Consider the following 19,504-nt stretch of genomic DNA (forward strand, 5'->3'; position numbering starts at 1 on the left):
GATTCTGTGATGTGATCTATGGAGTTGCAAATGTTGAGGCTGTTGGGTATCGCGGAATGTCACGAGAAAAAGGTTCGAGGGGTTTTGGGTCAGATCATTGTCTCGGTAATGGTGCGGCTGGTTGATGTTACGCGACAGGAGCTGTCTATGGAAAAACGCAACCACCGTGTTCGGGTCCACACGGATGCTGTGTGTACCTTACACACCAGTTTTTGTACTAGAATTCATCGGTAGAGTTTGGCGATATTCAAAAAGAAACCGCGGATGAAGTTGAAGTAGACGGATTGGTTAGTCCGGGCCGGTCAAAGAGCTCTCGGGAGGTTTTCTGGAGCAACGAAATTTTGGGTGGGCGACCGAGGCAGGCGAGGTGGCGCACGACTTCCCGGCACAGCAGGGACTTAATGGCGCGCGTTATCTGAGGAATGACGCCGAATTCGAGTACAATTGCCTGAAGCAGAAATAATAGTTGTTGAATTACTGGAATTGAACGGCAAGAAGAGGAAGAGAAGGTGATGGGTTGTAACTCTTGTTACGTCCTGCGAGGGGCCGCTGTGCCTAACACTGCCGTTCCGCAGACCGGAAGTCCTTTCACTACAAATTTCATCACTTATAAATAATCATTTTGAGCCCGTTCAGCATCAGCAGGGCAAGATGGCCGAGCGGTCTAAGGCGCCACGTTAAGGTAAACCCTTAATCCGAGAAATCCGTGGTCCGAAAGGGCGTGGGTTCGAATCCCACTCTTGTCACAACTTTTCTTTTTTTCTTTTCTTTCTAGCAGTATTACTTTCGCTACCTTTTTTTCTTCTTTTACCATGTCTTCCCTAAGGAACAACGCATACTCATATCAGCATCTATTCTACGCCATGTTATTTTCTTGGCTCGCTAATAATGGCCTCCTTCGGAGCGTATAGCGCATGACAAAAAGTCTTGGTAGTTGCTTCTAAGCACCAAAGATGCAATAACAAATCCAAGCAACAACCGGTTGTTAAGTCCGAGCTGAGCGGCACTCGCACTTCACCATCCAATTCTTCGATGCTTAGGTTGACGCTGCGGTGCTACCTCAAGAGCTGAACCAACCTCCCTCCTATGGGACTAGAGAAGCGGGAATGTCAGATGGTATATAAACCATCAGCTTCTGCACACAAAGACTGGCCCTCATGTGTCTTCATAACCTCATCACACTTGCAAGTTCACCCAGCTTCAGGTCCAGGCGTTGGACATCATCATGGTGTCTCTAGGCAACTGGACATTCGCCCCCTAGGTATCCTTCTTTCCTTCCCACGGTATTTGCCAACACCGCACGCCCTATGGAACGTCAGCAACGCCATCAAGCAAAAGGAGTACCAGATCCCAAATCTCATGGCCCTTCAAAGTGGGAGTCTCGTGAGATGGCTAAGCCCGCTCTTGCCATGTAATTCCGGCGTTCGAGTCAGCTTTATGAAAACTGAAAGTGGAAGTGATCACAAAACTAACGCCATGACAAAAGGTAGGTACCTCCTCGACGGTAACGCCCTGGGCATGACCGCCTCCGAAGTCCGAAGCCTTCAAGCGGCGCAACGAAGTCGAATTCGCCCCAGCCCGACAGCGTCGTAGTCAGCATCGGCTGGCTACCCGCTTACTGACTGACGCCGTTTACGGGCTAACTCAAACGAGCTGTTGACTTCCGTCGGCCTCTCCCTAAGCCCGAGGACATCCCCGCCGGCGCAGATGACTTCATCAAGTTCATCGACGAGGTTCTCCGTCCGTGGGTGGGTGCACGATACCGTCTTCCCCAACGTCGAGTTCACCCGTGAGGCGCTGTACGGACTCCACTCATGGGGTGGGATCTTCACCATCTATGCACTGACCACCCGTCCGGATTGGTTCGACACTTTCTTCTCGGTTAGTCCGGCGATATACTGGAACAAATGGCTCGATCTTGAATCAGGTGACGGCGAAATTGGGTAATGGGACTGCTGGCACGGGTTCGACTCCGGAGACAGAGACGAAGCCGAAGTTCTTCATCGGATATGGCGCGCTGGAACAGTTCCCGGTTCAGAGGAGGACTGAGACGGAGGAGGCGTTCCAGGAGCGCAAGGCTATAATCCAGAGCTTCCAGATGACGGATTATACTCGCGAGCTGTTCTATCGGGTTGAAGGCAGCAAGAGGATGAAGGATTTGCAGCTGAGGGAATATGCTGGACAGGATCATTTTGGAGCAGCGTCTAGCGCGATCACAGAGGGGATTGACTATTTTGTGGACTGGTAAACAAGATATGAGCCGAACCATCCATCATAAGATTGATAACCCTATACCTAACCATGAGACATATACCTGGCTCGCTGTCTTCTTATTTGCGGAACCAATCTGGAACAACAAATCTGAGTCGGCGCAGTCTTCCTTCCAACGATGAGCCGACGCCGTGCCTCCTGAGCATACTTGGCATTTCTTCTTTCCATATTTTTGGCAGGGTGCTTCCAACAGTTCGTCATGTGGGTTGGCCAACTTCGAAGACAGCGCTGCGCGATCCCTAGTCCCTTTCAAGGCGCATCGCATCCATAGTTTAGCGAGGTCGAGTCTGGTTTCAAAGTATTGGTACGCGGTCAAATCCAGTACTTTATGTGATATGCATGACCAAATGTTTGGCGATTTTTCTCCAAGGACGAAAGACCAGATAAGATCTTCCTTATTTCCTTCAACGGTGTAGTAAGCAGGTTCAGCAATTATCTTGGCCTGAACATATGGGAAAGCAGCGCCACCGAGAGCGGCTGCCATAGTGACAAAACCAAAGGTTTTGCAACTCTGGCGGTCGGAGGAAACCCAACAACCTTGGTAGCGAGATTGGTCACTACCAGCCGATGCTTCCTTGAAGGCCGCGTTCCTTATCTCGTCTGCCAGCCTGTCAATTTCTGCAAATGAACGATTGCGATGCTGCTCTGAAACCATGGAGAGGTGATAAAAAGCCAAAAGTATCCAAGTATACGAGTCGCCACAGCAGAATCCATATATCGCCGAGTGAACAGTGCTTGCTAAACCTGTCACCAACGCCATATGTGCGTCGAAATCTGGTGGGACTTCAAATTGGATTTCCTCCCATCTCGCTGTAATCCAATCGTGTGCCGTCCGGTGCAAGTAGTCAATATAGCCTGACGGCTTGATTTCTAAAAGTCCTTTCGTACGGCTGTGCAGTCGCCTTGCAAAGGTTCCCGCGGAAAACGGAGATTTTGCTTCCAATACCGAAAACCAGAGAAGCGTCTGATGTAAACCTTGAACAAAAAAAGGAGCACTATATTCCACGTGCCTGAAATACTCTGACTCTGAGTGAGAGTACTTATCCAGTACACAAAGTAATTGAGCCCTTTCTCCTTTGTGTTCAGATTCAACACGAGACCAGAGATTATCGTAAAGATCGCTGAGATCACTGGGAAGCTCGTCGAGTAGCTGATATGAATCGGCCAACGTGTCGCCATCGACAATCCCGCCAAGAACCGAGTCGGTGACCAGCGAGACCCAAAGAAAAACACCATCAGACTTTCGAACAATGTCTGTCACCAGCCCATCAGTGATTGTAGGTTGGTCGTGCCGGAGTTCTGCAATAGCTATGTTGGTGTCGAATTTCCCCTGAACGAATGCTTCCATATCCTTCTTGGTGAGAAGTTCCATGCGAAGTTGGGGACAACCACTGAAAGCGTCACGAAACGCATTCCACGGCCGACTGCTGACGCAAACTTTTATGCCAGGTTGACGATGGAGATCCTTGATGAGGTCTATAAGCTGAGCATGTTCTCCCTCAAATTCGTCCAATCCGTCGATGAAAATGGTGAGGTTGAAGTCCTTTGTAAGGTGTTTTATCGAGGCCATACAGTCCCGAAGTTCTTTATAGCTCCATGCAGGGAAATCGCGTGCGGCGCTAACGCCAAACAGCTTGAGCATGGCCCATCGATTAGGTAGCAACCTGAGGGCAACTTGAGGGGCCTGTCGAATAATCTGGTAAAGAAGACTGCGCAACAAGCCTTCCTGAGATTTCTGCAGCTCATCGCCGGCATTCCAGGAGAAATATGCGGCAGTATAAAACGGTTTCGGACCAGACCACTTGCGTAGGTGTGCATTCATCCGTTCATCGCCAAAGATGAATTTCATCAGTGTGGACTTTCCAGACCCCGGTTTACCGGTAATCCAGTACACGCCTTCTGAATCGTGTTCGAGCCAGTTCGAAAAATCTCCCCAAAGACGGTGGTCCGAATTGCTTCCAGGTGTTTGGGGCTGCTCAAAAATCCAGCTGTATGTCTTCTCGTACGCCTCCGGTATGGCTTCATGGCGGTTCTCCAGTGATCCGAAGTTTAATTGTTGCAGAAGAGTTTCGATACAGTCAACGTCGCTCAGCTGTTGCTCCGTCCATGAGGGAATTTCTCTATCTTGATGTTGCATATGTTCCGAACCAGGATGCATCAATGACTCGAATTTCTTGCGTGCGCTGTCCGACTGAAGTTGTTGCCCAAGTGTTTCGGTATCAGAAGTCGTCGTACTCGAGGACTCGGGGGGCGGTCTTTGCATTCGGGTCGAACGCTCCCTAGGTCAAAGTCAATTAGCAGACGGAATAATGAACAAGTGTAGAAGATATTACGTACCATAAGTTTGAGATCATCGTCAGCATCAATGTTGACTTTGTCGATTCGCGGTTTCGTTCTAGATCCACAATGCGGCCTTCTGCCAGGACGAGTTGCAGAGCGTTTCGAAAGTCGGAATACATCGATTTGCAGTCTTTGAGAGCGCCAACGACCAGGTCCTTCCGCGCAGGAGGAGAAACACCAACTTTAACACTGTTGACTCCCTTCTCCTGTATCTTAGGGATGGACTCGGCGATCTGCTCCCCCATGGCCTTGCAGTTGTCACACGCTTCCAGAAGTCGCATCTCCACCACGGTGAGCAGACCATCAGGCCGCTGAAGAAGCGCCATTCTCTCTTGGATTTGTCCCGATAGTTCAAGCAGTTCCTCAGAAAGCCTCTCGATTTACACGACCCTTTCGTGAACAACAGCTGCATCTTTGCGAATATTTGAAACTTTTTTGACGAGGCCAAATCCGAAGTCAACAAACTGCACGACTGCAGCTGCCACCGATAGAGCGCTTAAAGGATCCATAGTATCCGTCAGGGCAAGGGGATTGATGTGGTTGAGGGCGGCTTATCGAGTGCGGCGGGAAGTCAAATGCGTAGAGCGCCAGAGGATGGATTCATTGATCTGGGTCTCTGTGAGGCGTATACATTAGCAGCGCGTAGTGGAATGTCGCCAAACACGATGGAAATGGTCCAGTCTCCGAAAGGTCGTGAGTGTGAGTAAATGCACGAAATGCGTCCCACAGTCCTGATATTAGGCAGCCATGACCAGAACCACTTTCGTCCATTTCGTTACCGTTCGCAGACCAAGGGAGAATGGAGGGCGTTTTCGTGGCAGACCAATCATGGGTACTGTCATGCAGTGCAACATGGATGATTTGCTCCTAAGGGTGCCCAGCTTGTCAGCGGTATGATGCAGTCGCCAAATCAGTTCCGCTCGATGACATCCATCGGTGGATTGCGATGCCACCGTCGCGAGTGGCGCGCGTCGTGAGTGGTGCGGTTCTGAAGCCACACGATGCAAGCCACTGACTGTAGCTGGAGAGTCTCGGTCTTCCACGAAGCAGCCTAGCTGTACGGAAAGGAGCACATGATCTCGGCCACTGCTACAGTCCATCCCAATGAGAAACAACCGCCAAAGGCGAAAAGCAGAAAAGGTACTGGGCTTGCAAGGTCAACGGGTATCTATAACATAACTCGTGAGACAGACAAAGCAGCCTCGTCCTAGCTTTCCAAAAGTGCGACATCCAAAAAGACTGACATGCTCCAGCCAACAAACAAGGGATTACCCAAAAACAAGATCGTCCAATACGCCATTCCATCTACTATTACTCCTTTTGGTTTCTAGATTGCTGGACCCCAAGTGCTGGTGGCCGCTGACCCGCCATTAGTTTCCATCTCGAACCTACCAAGGCTCTCCTGCCAGTTTTGCCAGTCGAAACTCTCGTCCATATTAACGTCCATATCTTCGACCTGGAAATTGGGTACCCGGAGCATTTCGGGTAACCCCGCACCGGGCCATAACCATGGGGCATTCTCGTCTTTCACGGGCGACTGTACCTGCATCCCCCGAGCTGTGTTCATGTTTGGCCCCGGACCAGGCGTGTGGTGCAGCTGATTACCGCCTGCGGGTGCCGGTGTGGTGCTGCGATTGAAGTCGGGTATTGTTGCAGGGTTGAAGTTCGCCGCGCTGTCAATCCGTGGAATGTCGCCATTGGGAAATCCGTAGACAGGTGGACGACTCGGGTCGAAAGAAGGTCCCCGCCATAAAGGAATGAATTCTTGGGGATTAAAAGCTTGGTCGGCCATGGTGGGGTCTAGGAAGTCCATCATCTCTGGTTTTGGAACACCCATATTCTCGGTAGGGTGGCTGTTGTCATCAGTGCGAACTTCGTTGGTTTGCTGTTGTACAGTCTGGGGGATCTCGGGCGTTGGCTGCCTCGGGGGTGGCACCGGCTCAACTGGTAAGGGTGGCGCATTGACGAGTTTCCTCCAGCGCTCACGGGCTACTGTGATGCTAATCTCCTCTGTGACTGACAATGCTCCGAAAGTGGTCGGGGCGGGTCTGGACTGGTCTTCCAGCTCGAGCTGCATGGCAGCTTGAGGATTGGCACGAAGACGGGCGGTCTCCGCTTCACGATGCCTCTTGGCCTTGAAGTACATCTTCTTGATAGGGAGCCAAACAGCTGTATGGGATGCAAGCTTCTCAAGCTCATACTCTTTTGGTGCTGTATACACCGAGTTCAGAGCACCCCAAGCGCGCTCTGACGCAGGGCCCCAAGCCTTGTGCGAAACTTCGATTAGGAGATACGCCACGGCTTGCCATTGTGTGTATGTCAGGAATAGCCACCTCCATGGCTTGGACTTTGGGTTGGTATTAAGGATGTGGTTCGTCTCGAATACTTCGATAGCGGAGTTAAAGAGACGTTCCCGTAGCTCATCCGACAACTCTTCACTGTCGGGTCCTGGGAACAGCACGGGCTGGTATATCACCAGGGTCATCTTGGCAACCATGACTCGCGCAATGTTTGCAGCCACCCAGTACATGGGATTATCCAGGCAAGAGCGATCCCGGAGGTACTTTTCCTCAACACGCCTGTGTAACTCGGCAAGCATTTCCTCTCGCTCTTCTAGCGAGCTTTCAGCATCCACCGGGCAGACAGGCGCCATGGCGGACGATGCCGTGTGCAAACGTCTCGCCACAGTGCAAATCTCGTACCGGATTAAGGAGAAGGTCATGTCCGTCGGCCCGTCTCGTGACTCGGGGAAATCCTTCATATCTGGCGAGATATCGGAGTCGTTGACGTTAAGAGGAAGCTGTGTATCAAAAGTACGGTCGACGAGAGTGAGATCGGTACCCTGGTCCTCGGCAGAGCGGAGATCCAAGACACATACAGCCCAGAAGATACGGCGCCTCATTTCGACCTCGAAGGGGCTGATGTTGGGGAAGTTCGTTCCGTCACGATGAAGGCCCAGTGCCTGGCTGATGCGAATAAGTAGGCCAGTCAAGGTCCAGGCGAACCTCGTGTCATCCTGGCGGCGAACGAGAATGAGGAAGAGGAGGAATGCCTGGGCGAGGGTGATATCGGGCGTCGTCGTAAAGTTGGCTCTCGCTAGGGCCTGTTCACAACCGAATCGATATTGTTGTACGAGATAGTCCTTTTCGGCGCCGAAGTTCATTTTGGCCTATACAATGTGAGAAGAGGACCAAAAACAAAGAGTAACAGGGGTGGGCATACTTCATCTTTATCCATGGAGGCAACGGCAGAATAGTAGATGGCGAACATCAAGGCTTCAGTCGAAGGCGTGAGGCTGTCCATGTTGTTCCGGGCGTGGCGTATTGTTTTGGTCATCGAAGGGACATGAAGCACCTTGAGTATTGGATCAACGTTTTCCTGGAATACCTGCCACATAAAGGGGATTTGCGACGGGAGCGGGTGCAGGGGTCTTAAGTCGACATCGGCGGAGCGGTACCCGAAGATGAAAGACTGATGATCTGAATGGCTGACGGGTTGGTCAACGGATTCGGGAGAACCCTCGTCGTCGGAGTCGTCGGAATCATGGTGGCCGCAATTGATTGTTTCTCGACGGATTTCGTCGAGCTGTGTCTGGGTGAGTATTATGCATGGGGAAGTAACAAGAGGGAACGCCCTACCTCGTCATTGATGGCAGACCAGAATCCACTGCTGACATATCTGGTGACACCCTTCTCATTGAGGACCAAGCGACCAAACTGTTTGTGGATGTCTGATGATATCCTCCTTAATGGGCCAAAAGGAGGTCTGTTGAGTTGTGTCTGCAGGCCATGCGCGCCACTCCTATCTGTGCCCATACCGGTTCCAGTGGAGGGCGAGTTCTTGCCAAAATTGCTTCCGTTCGGGGTTCCAGCTTTATCGGCGGCTCGGGTTGCACCAGGCGTGTGGCCGTCCGCATCGTGTACTCCCGTACCTTCAGGAGAGTTACTGGAGCTAAGCGGGTGTCGCACCGCCTCAAGTTCGATCTGACCGCTAAGTTCTTCGACAATTCCCTCGAGTTTTCGCAGGCGCTTCATCAGTTCCAGCTCCCGCTCGCTCGAAGGTTGTTTCGACGGCGCATTCGGGTCTTTTGGTCTTGGTCGCCGCGGCGCCCGACCAGGGGCCGGGAAGATGCATGGAATCTGTGCTCTCCGGCAGTTGGAGCATGGCATATGTTTGTCGCACCGAACCTGATAAGGTGTCAGCGGGTGCACGACATGCAGACGGGCCCGGAAAGGACGAGGCGGCACGGGGCGTGAGGAGCGGACGAAAGACAAACCTTGCGTCTCCGACATGTTACACAACTCCGAGGGTTCAGAGCACCGGAAAAGGGGGCCGATGGGGGGTAAACAGAAGCGCCCGGTGGCGGGTGGTGGGCGACAAGATGATGTTGGTGAATGTCGAAGCTATCGTGGGAGGGCCCAATGGATGGGTGGTCGACACATGGACTCCCCTCCGAGGCGACGCTAATCGCGCTCTGGTTGTCGTCGATAGGCATGATGACGCAGCTTTGAGTGCCCGGCGAGCGTTGGAGGACGGATTCGGTGTAGACGTCCCGACTCGGACGATGAAGCTCCACGAAGCACTGCCTAACTTGACTGGCAGCCCGACTAATGGCTCGACTGCCTGCCGCGGGTTCGAGTCGAAGGAGAAAAGAGCTCAGTCCTGGATGGCGCCAACGTGGAATCCAAGCTGGAGAGTCCTGCTGACTTGATGGTTTTGGTTGGAGTCGGTCTCTGCGAGGGGCGGGAATTGGCGGAGTGGTGGTGCCAGGAGATGGGGTTTTCGATGACAAGATCACCGTGGCGAAGGAGTCCGGTGGAGGAGCATTCAGGGCGGGCAGGGCAATGGTGGGATGGAGGGGAACATGCACTGGGCGCCCGTTCGTTTTGTGTGGTGTGCTGGATGATGAAAGCCGTGGGCGTTTTCTAGATCGACGAGAATGAGTGACCCTAGCAAGAGTGGCAGCAGGCCTTGCACAGCGTTGCAGCCTGCCACTCACCACTCACAACCCGCACTCCCGTCACGGCACCAACGCCGCCAGACGGGAGCGCAGTCAATTCCTCGGGACACTGGGTGGGGCAAAAAGTGACTGATCTTTTGCTTTTTGTGGGGATGCTAGCCAGTGTCAGGTACTGCCTTAACTAGACCTGCTTTGACAGTCTTAGGCTCCCTGTTAGAAGGAACTCGGAGCTTCCTTCTGAGGTGGGCTAGCCTATTTAGGCTAGATCTGTCAACATTGAAAGATGCAGAAATCGTCCCGTCCACAATTTGTCGGGCACAGCATGGATGATGGATGTTGAAGAGATGAACAACAAAGTGCACGTTCCAGTTTTCGCCAGTTTCAGGGCCAGGGTGATTGCGTAGAGGCTGGTCTGCAACACGCTGGCCGAGGATCGCAGACCAGGTCAAAAATTCAAAGTCCAGAAGCGAAACCAATCTCAGACGAGGGGTCCGATAGTCCTCCGACCTGCCCGGATTAGCGCCTTTTAGTGTTCTCCAAAGAGGCGGAAAGAGGGCGGTCAATGATAGGGTTTATCGGAAAGTATAATCTATGTAAGTAGACCGTGATATTTTTGGTGACTCAGTGCCTTGGTAATTGGTATGTCGGTTGTCGAATTCGACCAAGGCCCGTGCTGTCGACACCAAAAGAAAAAAGAAAGAAAAAAGTTATCCTGGTTGAAACATTTTTAGTGATGCAATCTGCACGGTGTACGTACCTGAGCCGACCGGCTAATGGATGTCAAAAGAACCTTCTTTTCGTTTTCTAGTCTATCTGATAACACTTCATCTCTGCGGTGTCATGTGATAAATTCTTTCTTGCGTGATTCATTCACCGTCTTTTTCTTTGGTCAAAAATTCTCCGTTGCTGCGCAGTGGAGGTTATCTTCGTTTCCTTCAATGACCAGGCCTCATGAAAAGAGTGGTGAGAAGAAGGGAAGCTCAGCTGGCTACAAGTCTATGCCCCCCCTGAGTCCCCTCCTGGACACGAAAGCTTGCGGCTCAACGAGTCTTTGAGCAAGACAATGATGAATGAGATATTATTTGAGCGGCTAGCACTCATCTTGCCTCGAGCGCAGAGATCAAAACCACATGGGTAACAAGTCCGCTTGGCCTTGAACTTTCTTGGAGGGGCAAGGTCCACCAGACACTCTAACGGGTTGAGAAACCCCTACGTGCTCTGCGTTGCCCAACAAGTCTTGCACATCACAACGGACACGAGGATCCACAGCCATCCAGAACATCGAGGTTCTCAAGAAATGGGCGATGCTTGTTTTGAAATACGGTCACGTCCAGGCCCGTCCCAAGACCGTCCCAAGACCGTCTAGGCTGTGATCGGAACGAGAGTGGAGATGGCTTGGGTGAAAAATGAAGAACAGAAAGGGGACCAAACAAACCATAGCATATCAGCCATATCCACCCGAGCCGCCGCATCCTCAACTTCATTCGGAGGAAACTAATTGCCAGATCCAGCTGTAACAAAAAAAGAACCCCAGAACTCCAGAGATATCTCGCTCAAACCCTGGATCAGCGTCGACGCTCGACGTTATGGACACCAGGCGCACGGGCCCTCCCCCTTTTCCCTGGCCATGGCCACCACTCGGATGTAAACATAACACGAGCTGGCTGCATCCTCATCATAGCGAACTGCATATTTCTGTCTCAGAGGGCGATGCGCTGCAGTCGGATTCTCTAAGAAAATCCGTCAGACTGCCATGCTCCTTGAACCGGCGGTCGTGCTCGAACAAGTTGACGATGGGCAAAAAGAGTCGCTTCTTGCCGTCTTCAGTGGCCATGATCTCCCTGAGCTCAGCCTCACTTCTCCACGTCCAGCTCTCACACTTCTTTGGCTCCATTATCTGGAGAAGACAACCAGGTTAGCGTACACATTCTTCCAAAGTCTGGACAACTGGCTGGCAAGACTTACCACAGGTTGCTCCTGCTCATCACGCCTCTTGCAAGAGACAAAGATGGTGATGTAGTGCTTGTTCTCCGCATCAAAGTAATCTTCGGTGAAGGTCACAGTCTTCTTAGCGATGACCTCCAGGCCCGTCTCTTCCAGCGTCTCCCTTACGGCGCAGTCAAAGGATCTCTCGCCGACTTCGAGATGGCCACCGGGAAATTGCAATGTTCCTGTTGTCCAGTTAGAGGTGGTCCATGTAAGCAAAGCGATGCTGTTAGGAAGTCCGTGTAACGAACAGGGAAAGGGGAAGAGCTGAAGGACTGTCTAGACGTGGGAGGTACGTACCGGCTCCATGGGACCCCTTTCTCACTCCCACCACCATCTTCCCCTCCGCATCGCTGATGATCGCCGCGACGCCCACCCGGACGACATGTTGTTGCGATGCCATTTGCTAAATTTGTTCGATGTGCTTCTTCTTCGGATGGCGTTTCTGTGCTGATTTTTCTCGGTAAGTGATATCGCTACAGGCCGCTGTGCTGCTTTTCTAGTTTTCTTCTACGCGCTGTCAGCCAGTCTCAAATTCCAGGATAAAGAAACTTAGACGCCGCCGCGACGACGTGACTCGAAAGTAGAACAATCAACAATGCCCCTCCGGGGCTGACGGCCCAGGCTCCGGCTGTGCCCGACATCCCCGCGCAGGCACGCGGGCAAGACCCCGCGCACGCTGCGCCGCACCCCTACGCCCAGGAGTCGCCTACCAGAACGCCCGCCAGGGCAGTTCCGTCACAAGCTCTGTGCGCCTCCCAAAAGGGGACCTGTCCAACCGCCCGTATCCTTTGTGCAACAACATCAGAAAAGCCAACCGCGCCAAGCTAAACTATTCCTTGAAGCGAACATGACGGAGAGTTTTTTATTCCACTTGCCGCAGCTTGCATCCGCCTGTCAATGTCTTGGCTTGGACTCCTTGCCGATTGAAAACGGACTGAAAGCGGACTGAAATAGCGGCAACGTCAGTGGACGGATTTGCATCATGGTGCACCCATGTTTTGGAGCTCCATGTTTTTTTGGTGGAGCAAAAAAAAACAATTCGTTCCTGAGAGTCCTGGGAGGGAGAAATTTTGGCCGTCAACACCTAGCCGGCTGACAAAGCAGTTCTGCGGGAAGGCCACCTTATGGGGCATAAACCCGGCCAAAATTCAGCAACAACAGCCCGGCTGGCGCAATCGGTAGCGCGCAAGACTTCTAATCTTGAGGCTGTGGGTTCGATTCCCACGTCGGGCTTTCATCCTCTTTTTTGTGTTTTTGCATTCCTTTTGATCTTTTCCCTTCCTTGTCTTTTTACTTTTTGCCTGATCTTCGTTTCACCTTTGGTCATCGTCATTGCTATGTGCGAATTTTAGTAGTTTGTGCAATATCATGCCGGTTTCCGTATCTCAAGTGAGGTGCCGCTTATCGTGGAAGGTTGTGTGGTCCTTCACACGCCATTTGCTTTGTTCAAAAACAGGACCATGATGTGATACATCACCGACACCATATTGGGCGTTTACCTCAAACCAACTTTCCATCATCTACCCAACCCTTCCTCTCGATTTTATCACACATCGGGACTTCGGAATCCGCCTGCGCCCAAGTTGGGAAAGCCGCGTTACAGCGAGAGAGACCCTACTCCTTTGGGCTCCTCGGACTGATACCGCAGGACCCTGCATGTTTCGTTGGAATCCGACACAGTTTATTTCTGGCCAGATTTATTGCCGAAAGCCTTTAGCGGATCCCAGACGGATGTAGTTCATGGTTCAGTCCATATTACCCGCTGGCTATAACATATATATGTGGTATTGAAAGCCACAAACAACAATGAGGGGAAAGCGGGAGGGGTCTAGGTCTGGCGGTAGTTGTGATACCTACCGTCTGCAACCCGTAAAAAAACACCTCATCAACCCCATATTTGCAGTCCAGATCATCACACACGCTTCTCACACTGCCCGAGAATCCTGACCACCAACCGCAAACATGTCAACCGAAATCCCCCCAACCTACCCCGACCCCGAATACGAAGCCGCTCACCAAGCCACCTACGAGCGCACCCCCCGCTATCCCATCAACCCCGTCCTCCCACCCGGCATCACCCAAGAAACCTGGACCAAAGCCATCCAAGCCTTCGTCTCCGTCCTCGACCAAGACGCCGTCCTCATCGACTCTGCGATGTCCGATTACATCGACCCATACGACCTTCACGAGGCCGAGTCAGCAACGGACAAGCGCAAAGTCCCCAGCGCAGCCGTCTGCCCCAGCTCCACAGACCAGCTGAGCGCCATACTGAAGATTGCCAACGAGTTCACCATCCCGCTGTGGACTTTTTCGAGGGGCAAGAACTTGGGATATGGCGGGCCGGCACCGCGAGTGAACGGCTCCGTGGCGCTGGATTTGCACAGAATGGACAAGATTATCGAAGTTAATGATCAATTCCACTACGCGGTCGTGGAGCCCGGTGTGACGTTTATTGACTTGTATCGGCATTGTGTTGAGCACGGAAAGAAGGTGTGGCCGAGCACGGCGAGCTTGGGGTGGGGGAGTGTGATGGGGAATGTGAGTCTTTCTTTTCCTCCCCTTCCCTCTTACCGTGTTGAACGACGACCGATGTATGCTAACAAAAGCGACCTCAAGACCCTAGACCGCGGCACCGGCTTCGGCGCCCTCTTCACCCACCACCAATCCATCGCCGGCATGGAAGTCATGCTCGCCTCCGGCGACCTCGTCCGTACCGGACAATGGGGGATAACCGCCAACGACTCGCCCAACGCTTTCTTGTCGAAATTCACCTACGGCCCCTCCATCGAGGGCCTCTTCCTGCAATCCAACCTGGGAGTCGTCACCAAAATGTCCATCTGGCTGCAACCACAGCCGCAGGCGTTCATGTCGTGTAGCTTCAGCATGCCCTTCTTCGACGACCTGGAAGTCATGGTCGACGCCTTTGGCGAGATGCGGCGCAATGGAACGATCCCGAGTTGTGTGTGGTTCACTTCGTTGATTGAGACGTTGTGTATCGCTGGCAGGAGAGAGGATTACTGGAAGGGAGAAGGACCAATTCCGGATTGGCGGCTGGAGGAGCTGAGGCTGGAGACGGGGTATGGGCATTGGTATGCGCGATGGGGGCTGTACGGGCCGAGGAAGGTGGTGAAGGCGCAGTTTGAGGAGATCAAGGAGGTGTTGGCGAAGAAGGCGCCTACGGGGACGATCTCGGGGACGTTGTATGCTGATGAAGAAGGGGTGAATGCGGGTAAGGTGCCGGTGGAACATGGGAGCATGTTTGTTGGTGTGCCGCAGCTTTGGAGTTTGCCGTTGATCAACTGGCCGATTCCGAAGAGCAAGACGGATGGGAAGGCGGCGCATGGGGATTATGCGCCGGTGATCCCGTCGTCGGGGAAGCTGGTGATGGAGTGGATGAAGAAGAGTAAGCCGATTTGCGAGGAGAACGGAGTGGAGCTGATGGCGGATTTCTTCATGCATGAGAGGCATGTGGTGTTGATGAATATGTTTACCTGGGACCAGACGGATCCTGTGCAAAAACAGAAGATCAAAAAGCTGTATTATGGCCTTCATGAGGTAGCGAAGGAGAGGGGGTATGGCATGTACAGAGCGCATGTCAACCACATGGGTGAGCGTTGGCGTGTCGAGAGCAGGATCGAAGAGTTGCTGATGCGTCACTTGACAGATCTGATTGCGGGCTTGAACGACTTCAACGGACACGCCTACAACCGCTTTGTTGAGAACATCAAGGTAAGTCTTCACCAGTCAAGTATACGAATGAGGAAAGACTTACCATGTTGGAAAGGACACTCTGGACCCCAAGGGCATTCTATCCCCAGGCAAGCAAGGTATATGGCCTAGGGGGTTCCGCCATCTGAGAGAGAACCAAGAGTACGACGGCTAAAAAGGAGACAAAAACATTCTCGATCATCCAGAAGGTGACTGGGACATTCCAGAACCCGTAAACGGAGAAATGGAGGTTGGATGGATTACATTACTATTTCTTTGGTTTTATAGGGTAAGGATCTGGATATGTCAGGACTCAGCATGGCGCAAAAGCACTCGCCCAACTGGAGATGCCAGGCGTTTTTACACCACTTTCCAAAACTGGAGGACAGGCGATAACTTAGTCGCTCTTGGCCCGGTTCCATGAAGTGAACCGCATACCAGTTGTGACCCATCCGAACCACAACCGGATGGCATCCTCCAACCAGTTCTTTCCGTTCCTCCAAGGACCCACATTGGCGACAAGAGGAAGTCGGTCACGAACTTCTGCGATGTAGGTCGAGCTGTTGGGAATACAGGGTTCCTTGGGAAGTCGTGCACGCTTGGCCTCGTCGATATAAGGGGTGGCAATGGTAGCTCCCGTCTTTTCCGCATGTTTAATGACCTTGATGAACTGTTGTGTCCTTGTGGAGGCACCAGGAGTCCAAGTGGCTGCCACATATCCGGTGATAACGCCTGTGTTGGGGATACCTTCGAGCATGACTCCGTTCCACATGTACCGCTGGCCGATGGTATCATTGATGCGGACACCATCCACAAAAACGTCGATTTTGTTAAGTAAACTCATGTATAGACCAGTGGCGGTGATGATCATGTCGGCCTCGAGGGTCTCGCCGGACTTGAGCAAAATGCCGTTTTCGGTGACGGTCTCGATATGATCGGTAACAACGGAAGCGTTGGGGCCACGCAAAGCCTCGAAGAAGTCTCCCCGTGGACAAAGGCACAAGCGCTGCTCGAAGGGATTGTACCGAGGGTTGAAGTGCTTGTCGACATCGAAACCTTTGGGAAGCTGCCTGCGCATCGCGTCAACGACAGACTTCCTTCCCCAGTTGGGGAAGTTCAGAAGCAGCTGGACAGAGAGAGTCTCAGCGACCATCCTGATCCACCAGTTGATCTTTCCCGCCCACTGGATTGGCATGAACCTTTCCATAAACTGCATAAGTTTGTCTCTAGCTGGCAAGCTGACGACATATGATGGACTACGCTGCAGCATAGTGACATGCTTGGCAGTTTTGGCGAGGGCGGGAAGGAGGGTGATAGCGGTGGCACCTGAGCCGATGATGATGATGCGCTTGTTATCGTACTGCACCTCGTCATTCCAAAATTGGGGATGTACCACTTCACCCTGGAACCTTTCGATGCCGGGAATGACAGTGGGCCGGGGCTTCTCGTAGCTGTAGTACCCGGTGGCGTTGACTAGCCATGGCGTCTTGAAGATCTTCTTCTCGAGAACGGTGCCGTCACCGGAAGTGACATCGACGTGTAACGTCCATCTCTGCTCCTCGCTGCTCCAGCTCTCTGAAGTGACGCGGTGGTTGAAGCGGATCTTCTTGTCGATACCCTGGGACGCAGCAGCGCCCTCCATGTATTTCTTGATGAGATGGGCATCAGCCATGTTGGTGCCCTCGGTCCACGGGTACCAAGGGAAGCCGAATAGGGCCATGGCGCTGTCGGAGCGGACGCCAGGATACTTCCAGAAAGCCCATGTTCCGCCGATATGGTCGCGTGACTCAAGGACAGTGAAGGAGTGGTTAGGCAGCTCGGATTGCAGCAAGTAGGCGGCGTTGATGCCGCTCAGACCGGCGCCGGTGATGATGATGTCGAAAGTGGAGTCTTCGGAAGCCATGATGCGTGGGTCGCTTCGGTGTAGCACTTCGGCCGGGGGTCGGGTATACAAGCGCGCAACGGACGGGGGCCGGGCGGAGGAGGGTTGGATGGGCGTTTAAATATTGACAGCGCGTTCACAAGAACATGGCCAAATCTCTCGCCCCGGCCGAGGTTTGCCAGCGTGTGGGGTTATGTGGTCTGTGCAATCCCAGTCTTGCTGTCCATCACGGAGCCGATCCGTTGGCGGGAGTGATTCAGCTGCTTCCCAATTGGCGCCATTGTCGGGATCATTCCGGCCGTTGTGTGTTTGTTGTTGCGGCAATAATGTGTCTTGGAGGGCTCCCGACGATGACAATGGTTTGGTGTTTCTTCATCATGTGGGTCATGAGGAGAAAATAGAAATCGGGGCCGGTGGGTGGAGTTTGGAGAAAGAAGCTGGGTCAGGGCATTTAAGGTTCTCACCCAGCACTGTACACCTTGTTGCCGGTACCTACGCTACGTCAGACGGCAAGATCCGCCCAGGCACCCTGCCAGTGCCTGCCAGTGCTGCCCTACAATGCCAGGGCAAGCGGTAAGGTACCTGGAAGTGGAAGTCGCGCGGGGTTGCAGTGCACCTTTTTCTAGGTATCATTTGCATTTTCCATCCGGATCTTTCCATCTTTCGTTTCTTTACTTTTGACAAAAACAGGAAAGAACAACACGCAGTTGACAAGGCAAAAAGACTCGAACTTGAAAACGGAGGGGTCATGATGCTCTGGGGTTTGCCGGGAGGTTCTCCAGTTGTCTCTTCTCTGGGATACCTTAGTTCATCTTCCAGCATAACTTAGTTCCATCACAAGACTCGATCGATAACCCACGCCTGGTCCTCCCTCACATTGTCACCAGATCAACTCCGCTGATACCTTTCCATCCTTGTTGCGAGTTCGAAGGCGGCATTTGAGATACCTCCACATCCGAGCCGACGTCCGAGTCGAGCTTTAGGTTTGAACCACGACAACGCGTTCCTCAAAGTGTAAGTACCACGACCGAACTGTCTCGCCTCAGAACCATCGTTGCTGACTACCATTATCCTACAGTAGACTTCCTCTCCCTGCCTAACGCTCTTCGTACCCGATCGCAACTCTCTCTTGCCTCCTCCTGAGGGCCCGTTGTGGGTACTGGAAAGGTCCTCGAAACACAACGACCATGTCTGAAAGTCACACTATGCCGCAGTTGACAGCACAATCTGCACATCCGCCTCTGCCACGCCCCAGCTTCACACTTATACCAGCATCTCCTTCTAGGCTGGAAGCATCTATCCACTCCGAAGAGGCACCTTCAGAATCAACGTTGGTTCAAGAACCCCTCCCACGAACTCCACAAAAAGCCTTGCAAACAAGCCTTCAGAGCTTTGACCTCGACCAGCAAAGCTACGACTCCCAAGATGGCACGGGTAGCTTCCAGGGACTCTACTAGTGGCAGAAAGAGACGGACAGTGACATAGGAGCGCAAAGACAACGCTTGCGGACCATGGCAGATATATGCTGCAGCACATTTCTGATCCTGGTGGCGCTATTGGGTATGGTTATTTTCTTCTACTTTCTTTCTGGACGTAGTTTCCACTCGTGATGCAGGGAGGCTACCAGTTAGAGCATCGCTGCGTTGGTTCTGTTGGACAATGGGTATCGGGGTCACAGCATACAAACCTGATGCGAGGTAAGGCTCGACTTGCAGTTATATCTCTACCTAACAGCCCTAAGTAATAGTAATCGACATTATTTACAGCACCCCGTACATGCCGGGTCGGTGCCTCGCCAGCCATCAAGAGATGAAGAAGTCCTGGAGTGGATCAATGGGTACCGTATCCTGAGTCTCCATCATGTCATTCGCCTTGTCCGCCCCGCCAAAGGCCTCTCCCTCCATCAAACCGTATATATACGATTCCCCAATCAGCGAGTAGGTTCCATCATCCCTATCCCTCAGGACAAACGGAACACCGGCGCTCAGAAAACAACAGACCTGATCTCCAACCGAAGATCTTTGAGGAACAACACCAAAGTATCCCCTGTCCGTCATAGCCAACTGCCTATTGGCTGTGAAGAAACTGATGTAGTCACACACCTCATTGTCTGTCAAAGTTTCTGGGTTCTTAAGCGGAAGTCCATACTCGTATGCAGCCCAGTCAGGTGGATGAAGTCGCTTCTCTCCTGTTTTGGGTGTCCACTGTCGAGGTATTGAAAGACGAGCTGCTCCTGTAAGTCGCATGTGTCCATCTGCTGCGTCTTCAAATCTCCGGTTCAAACCCTCACGATATAATCGGCACCTCTTCACGAAATCTTCACACTCGTTGTCGCCAGCATATCTTATGTTGAT

The 19,504-nt window shown here is 52.5% G+C and overlaps 6 protein-coding genes and 2 non-coding genes across 8 annotated transcripts; 4 read left to right on the plus strand and 4 right to left on the minus strand.

Annotated features, from left to right (window-relative positions):
- The first annotated feature begins 645 nt into the window (after positions 1 to 645).
- Positions 646 to 746, plus strand: B0H65DRAFT_t34. The gene has a single exon. It is a non-coding gene; the product is annotated as a tRNA-Leu (tRNA).
- Positions 747 to 1,882: 1,136 nt separating this feature from the next.
- Positions 1,883 to 4,937, minus strand: B0H65DRAFT_439215 (uncharacterized protein; the record flags this gene model as incomplete). The annotated part of the gene is made up of 3 exons (XM_062825398.1): positions 1,883 to 2,241; positions 2,296 to 4,550; positions 4,609 to 4,937. The coding sequence occupies 3 exons, from the start codon at positions 4,935 to 4,937 to the stop codon at positions 1,883 to 1,885; spliced, it is 2,943 nt and encodes a 980-aa protein (XP_062687421.1).
- Positions 4,938 to 5,824: 887 nt separating this feature from the next.
- On the minus strand, positions 5,825 to 9,213 carry B0H65DRAFT_66328 (fungal-specific transcription factor domain-containing protein). The gene is made up of 4 exons (XM_062831242.1): positions 8,888 to 9,213; positions 8,250 to 8,798; positions 7,834 to 8,196; positions 5,825 to 7,780 (listed from the first exon to the last, which is right to left on the minus strand). Exons 1-4 carry the CDS (start codon positions 9,104 to 9,106, stop codon positions 5,939 to 5,941), a joined length of 2,973 nt encoding a protein of 990 aa, XP_062687422.1. The 5' UTR covers positions 9,107 to 9,213; the 3' UTR covers positions 5,825 to 5,938.
- Positions 9,214 to 11,150: 1,937 nt separating this feature from the next.
- B0H65DRAFT_66349 (NUDIX hydrolase domain-like protein) lies at positions 11,151 to 12,191 on the minus strand. Its single transcript, XM_062831243.1, has 3 exons — positions 11,858 to 12,191; positions 11,537 to 11,742; positions 11,151 to 11,468 (listed from the first exon to the last, which is right to left on the minus strand). Exons 1-3 carry the CDS (start codon positions 11,958 to 11,960, stop codon positions 11,247 to 11,249), a joined length of 531 nt encoding a protein of 176 aa, XP_062687423.1. The 5' UTR covers positions 11,961 to 12,191; the 3' UTR covers positions 11,151 to 11,246.
- A 529-nt stretch (positions 12,192 to 12,720) lies between these two features.
- On the plus strand, positions 12,721 to 12,793 carry B0H65DRAFT_t35. The gene has a single exon. It is a non-coding gene; the product is annotated as a tRNA-Arg (tRNA).
- A 445-nt stretch (positions 12,794 to 13,238) lies between these two features.
- On the plus strand, positions 13,239 to 15,554 carry B0H65DRAFT_66379 (uncharacterized protein). Its single transcript, XM_062831245.1, has 4 exons — positions 13,239 to 14,098; positions 14,177 to 15,167; positions 15,225 to 15,289; positions 15,345 to 15,554. Exons 1-4 carry the CDS (start codon positions 13,523 to 13,525, stop codon positions 15,441 to 15,443), a joined length of 1,731 nt encoding a protein of 576 aa, XP_062687424.1. The 5' UTR covers positions 13,239 to 13,522; the 3' UTR covers positions 15,444 to 15,554.
- Positions 15,533 to 17,256, minus strand: B0H65DRAFT_66369 (uncharacterized protein). Its single transcript, XM_062831244.1, has one exon. It carries the CDS (start codon positions 17,169 to 17,171, stop codon positions 15,666 to 15,668), a length of 1,506 nt encoding a protein of 501 aa, XP_062687425.1. The 5' UTR covers positions 17,172 to 17,256; the 3' UTR covers positions 15,533 to 15,665.
- An 867-nt stretch (positions 17,257 to 18,123) lies between these two features.
- On the plus strand, positions 18,124 to 18,745 carry B0H65DRAFT_66420 (uncharacterized protein). Its single transcript, XM_062831246.1, has 2 exons — positions 18,124 to 18,164; positions 18,229 to 18,745. Exon 2 carries the CDS (start codon positions 18,338 to 18,340, stop codon positions 18,605 to 18,607), a length of 270 nt encoding a protein of 89 aa, XP_062687426.1. The 5' UTR covers positions 18,124 to 18,164; positions 18,229 to 18,337; the 3' UTR covers positions 18,608 to 18,745.
- The last annotated feature ends 759 nt before the right edge of the window (positions 18,746 to 19,504 follow it).

This window comes from Neurospora tetraspora (genome assembly GCF_033439725.1).
Source record: "Neurospora tetraspora strain CBS 560.94 chromosome Unknown B0H65scaffold_1, whole genome shotgun sequence".
Taxonomy (NCBI): Eukaryota; Fungi; Ascomycota; class Sordariomycetes; order Sordariales; family Sordariaceae; genus Neurospora; species Neurospora tetraspora.

Excerpts from the sequence above, each read along its gene's own strand:
- B0H65DRAFT_66328 (XM_062831242.1), bottom strand. The coding sequence starts at position 9,106 with ATGCCTATCGACGACAACCAGAGCGCGATTAGCGTCGCCTCGGAGGGG. Across the intron at positions 8,197-8,249 it reads GGTCTGCCATCAATGACGAG|CTCGACGAAATCCGTCGAGA; the intron begins GTAGGGCGTTCC and ends ACCCAGACACAG. Across the intron at positions 7,781-7,833 it reads CCTCCATGGATAAAGATGAA|GCCAAAATGAACTTCGGCGC; the intron begins GTATGCCCACCC and ends CACATTGTATAG.
- B0H65DRAFT_66349 (XM_062831243.1), bottom strand. The coding sequence starts at position 11,960 with ATGGCATCGCAACAACATGTCGTCCGGGTGGGCGTCGCGGCGATCATC. Across the intron at positions 11,743-11,857 it reads AAAGGGGTCCCATGGAGCCG|GAACATTGCAATTTCCCGGT; the intron begins GTACGTACCTCC and ends ACTGGACAACAG. Across the intron at positions 11,469-11,536 it reads ATGAGCAGGAGCAACCTGTG|ATAATGGAGCCAAAGAAGTG; the intron begins GTAAGTCTTGCC and ends TGTCTTCTCCAG.
- B0H65DRAFT_66379 (XM_062831245.1), top strand. The coding sequence starts at position 13,523 with ATGTCAACCGAAATCCCCCCAACCTACCCCGACCCCGAATACGAAGCC. Across the intron at positions 15,168-15,224 it reads AGCGCATGTCAACCACATGG|ATCTGATTGCGGGCTTGAAC; the intron begins GTGAGCGTTGGC and ends GTCACTTGACAG. Across the intron at positions 15,290-15,344 it reads GCTTTGTTGAGAACATCAAG|GACACTCTGGACCCCAAGGG; the intron begins GTAAGTCTTCAC and ends CATGTTGGAAAG.
- B0H65DRAFT_66369 (XM_062831244.1), bottom strand. The coding sequence starts at position 17,171 with ATGGCTTCCGAAGACTCCACTTTCGACATCATCATCACCGGCGCCGGT.
- B0H65DRAFT_66420 (XM_062831246.1), top strand. The coding sequence starts at position 18,338 with ATGTCTGAAAGTCACACTATGCCGCAGTTGACAGCACAATCTGCACAT.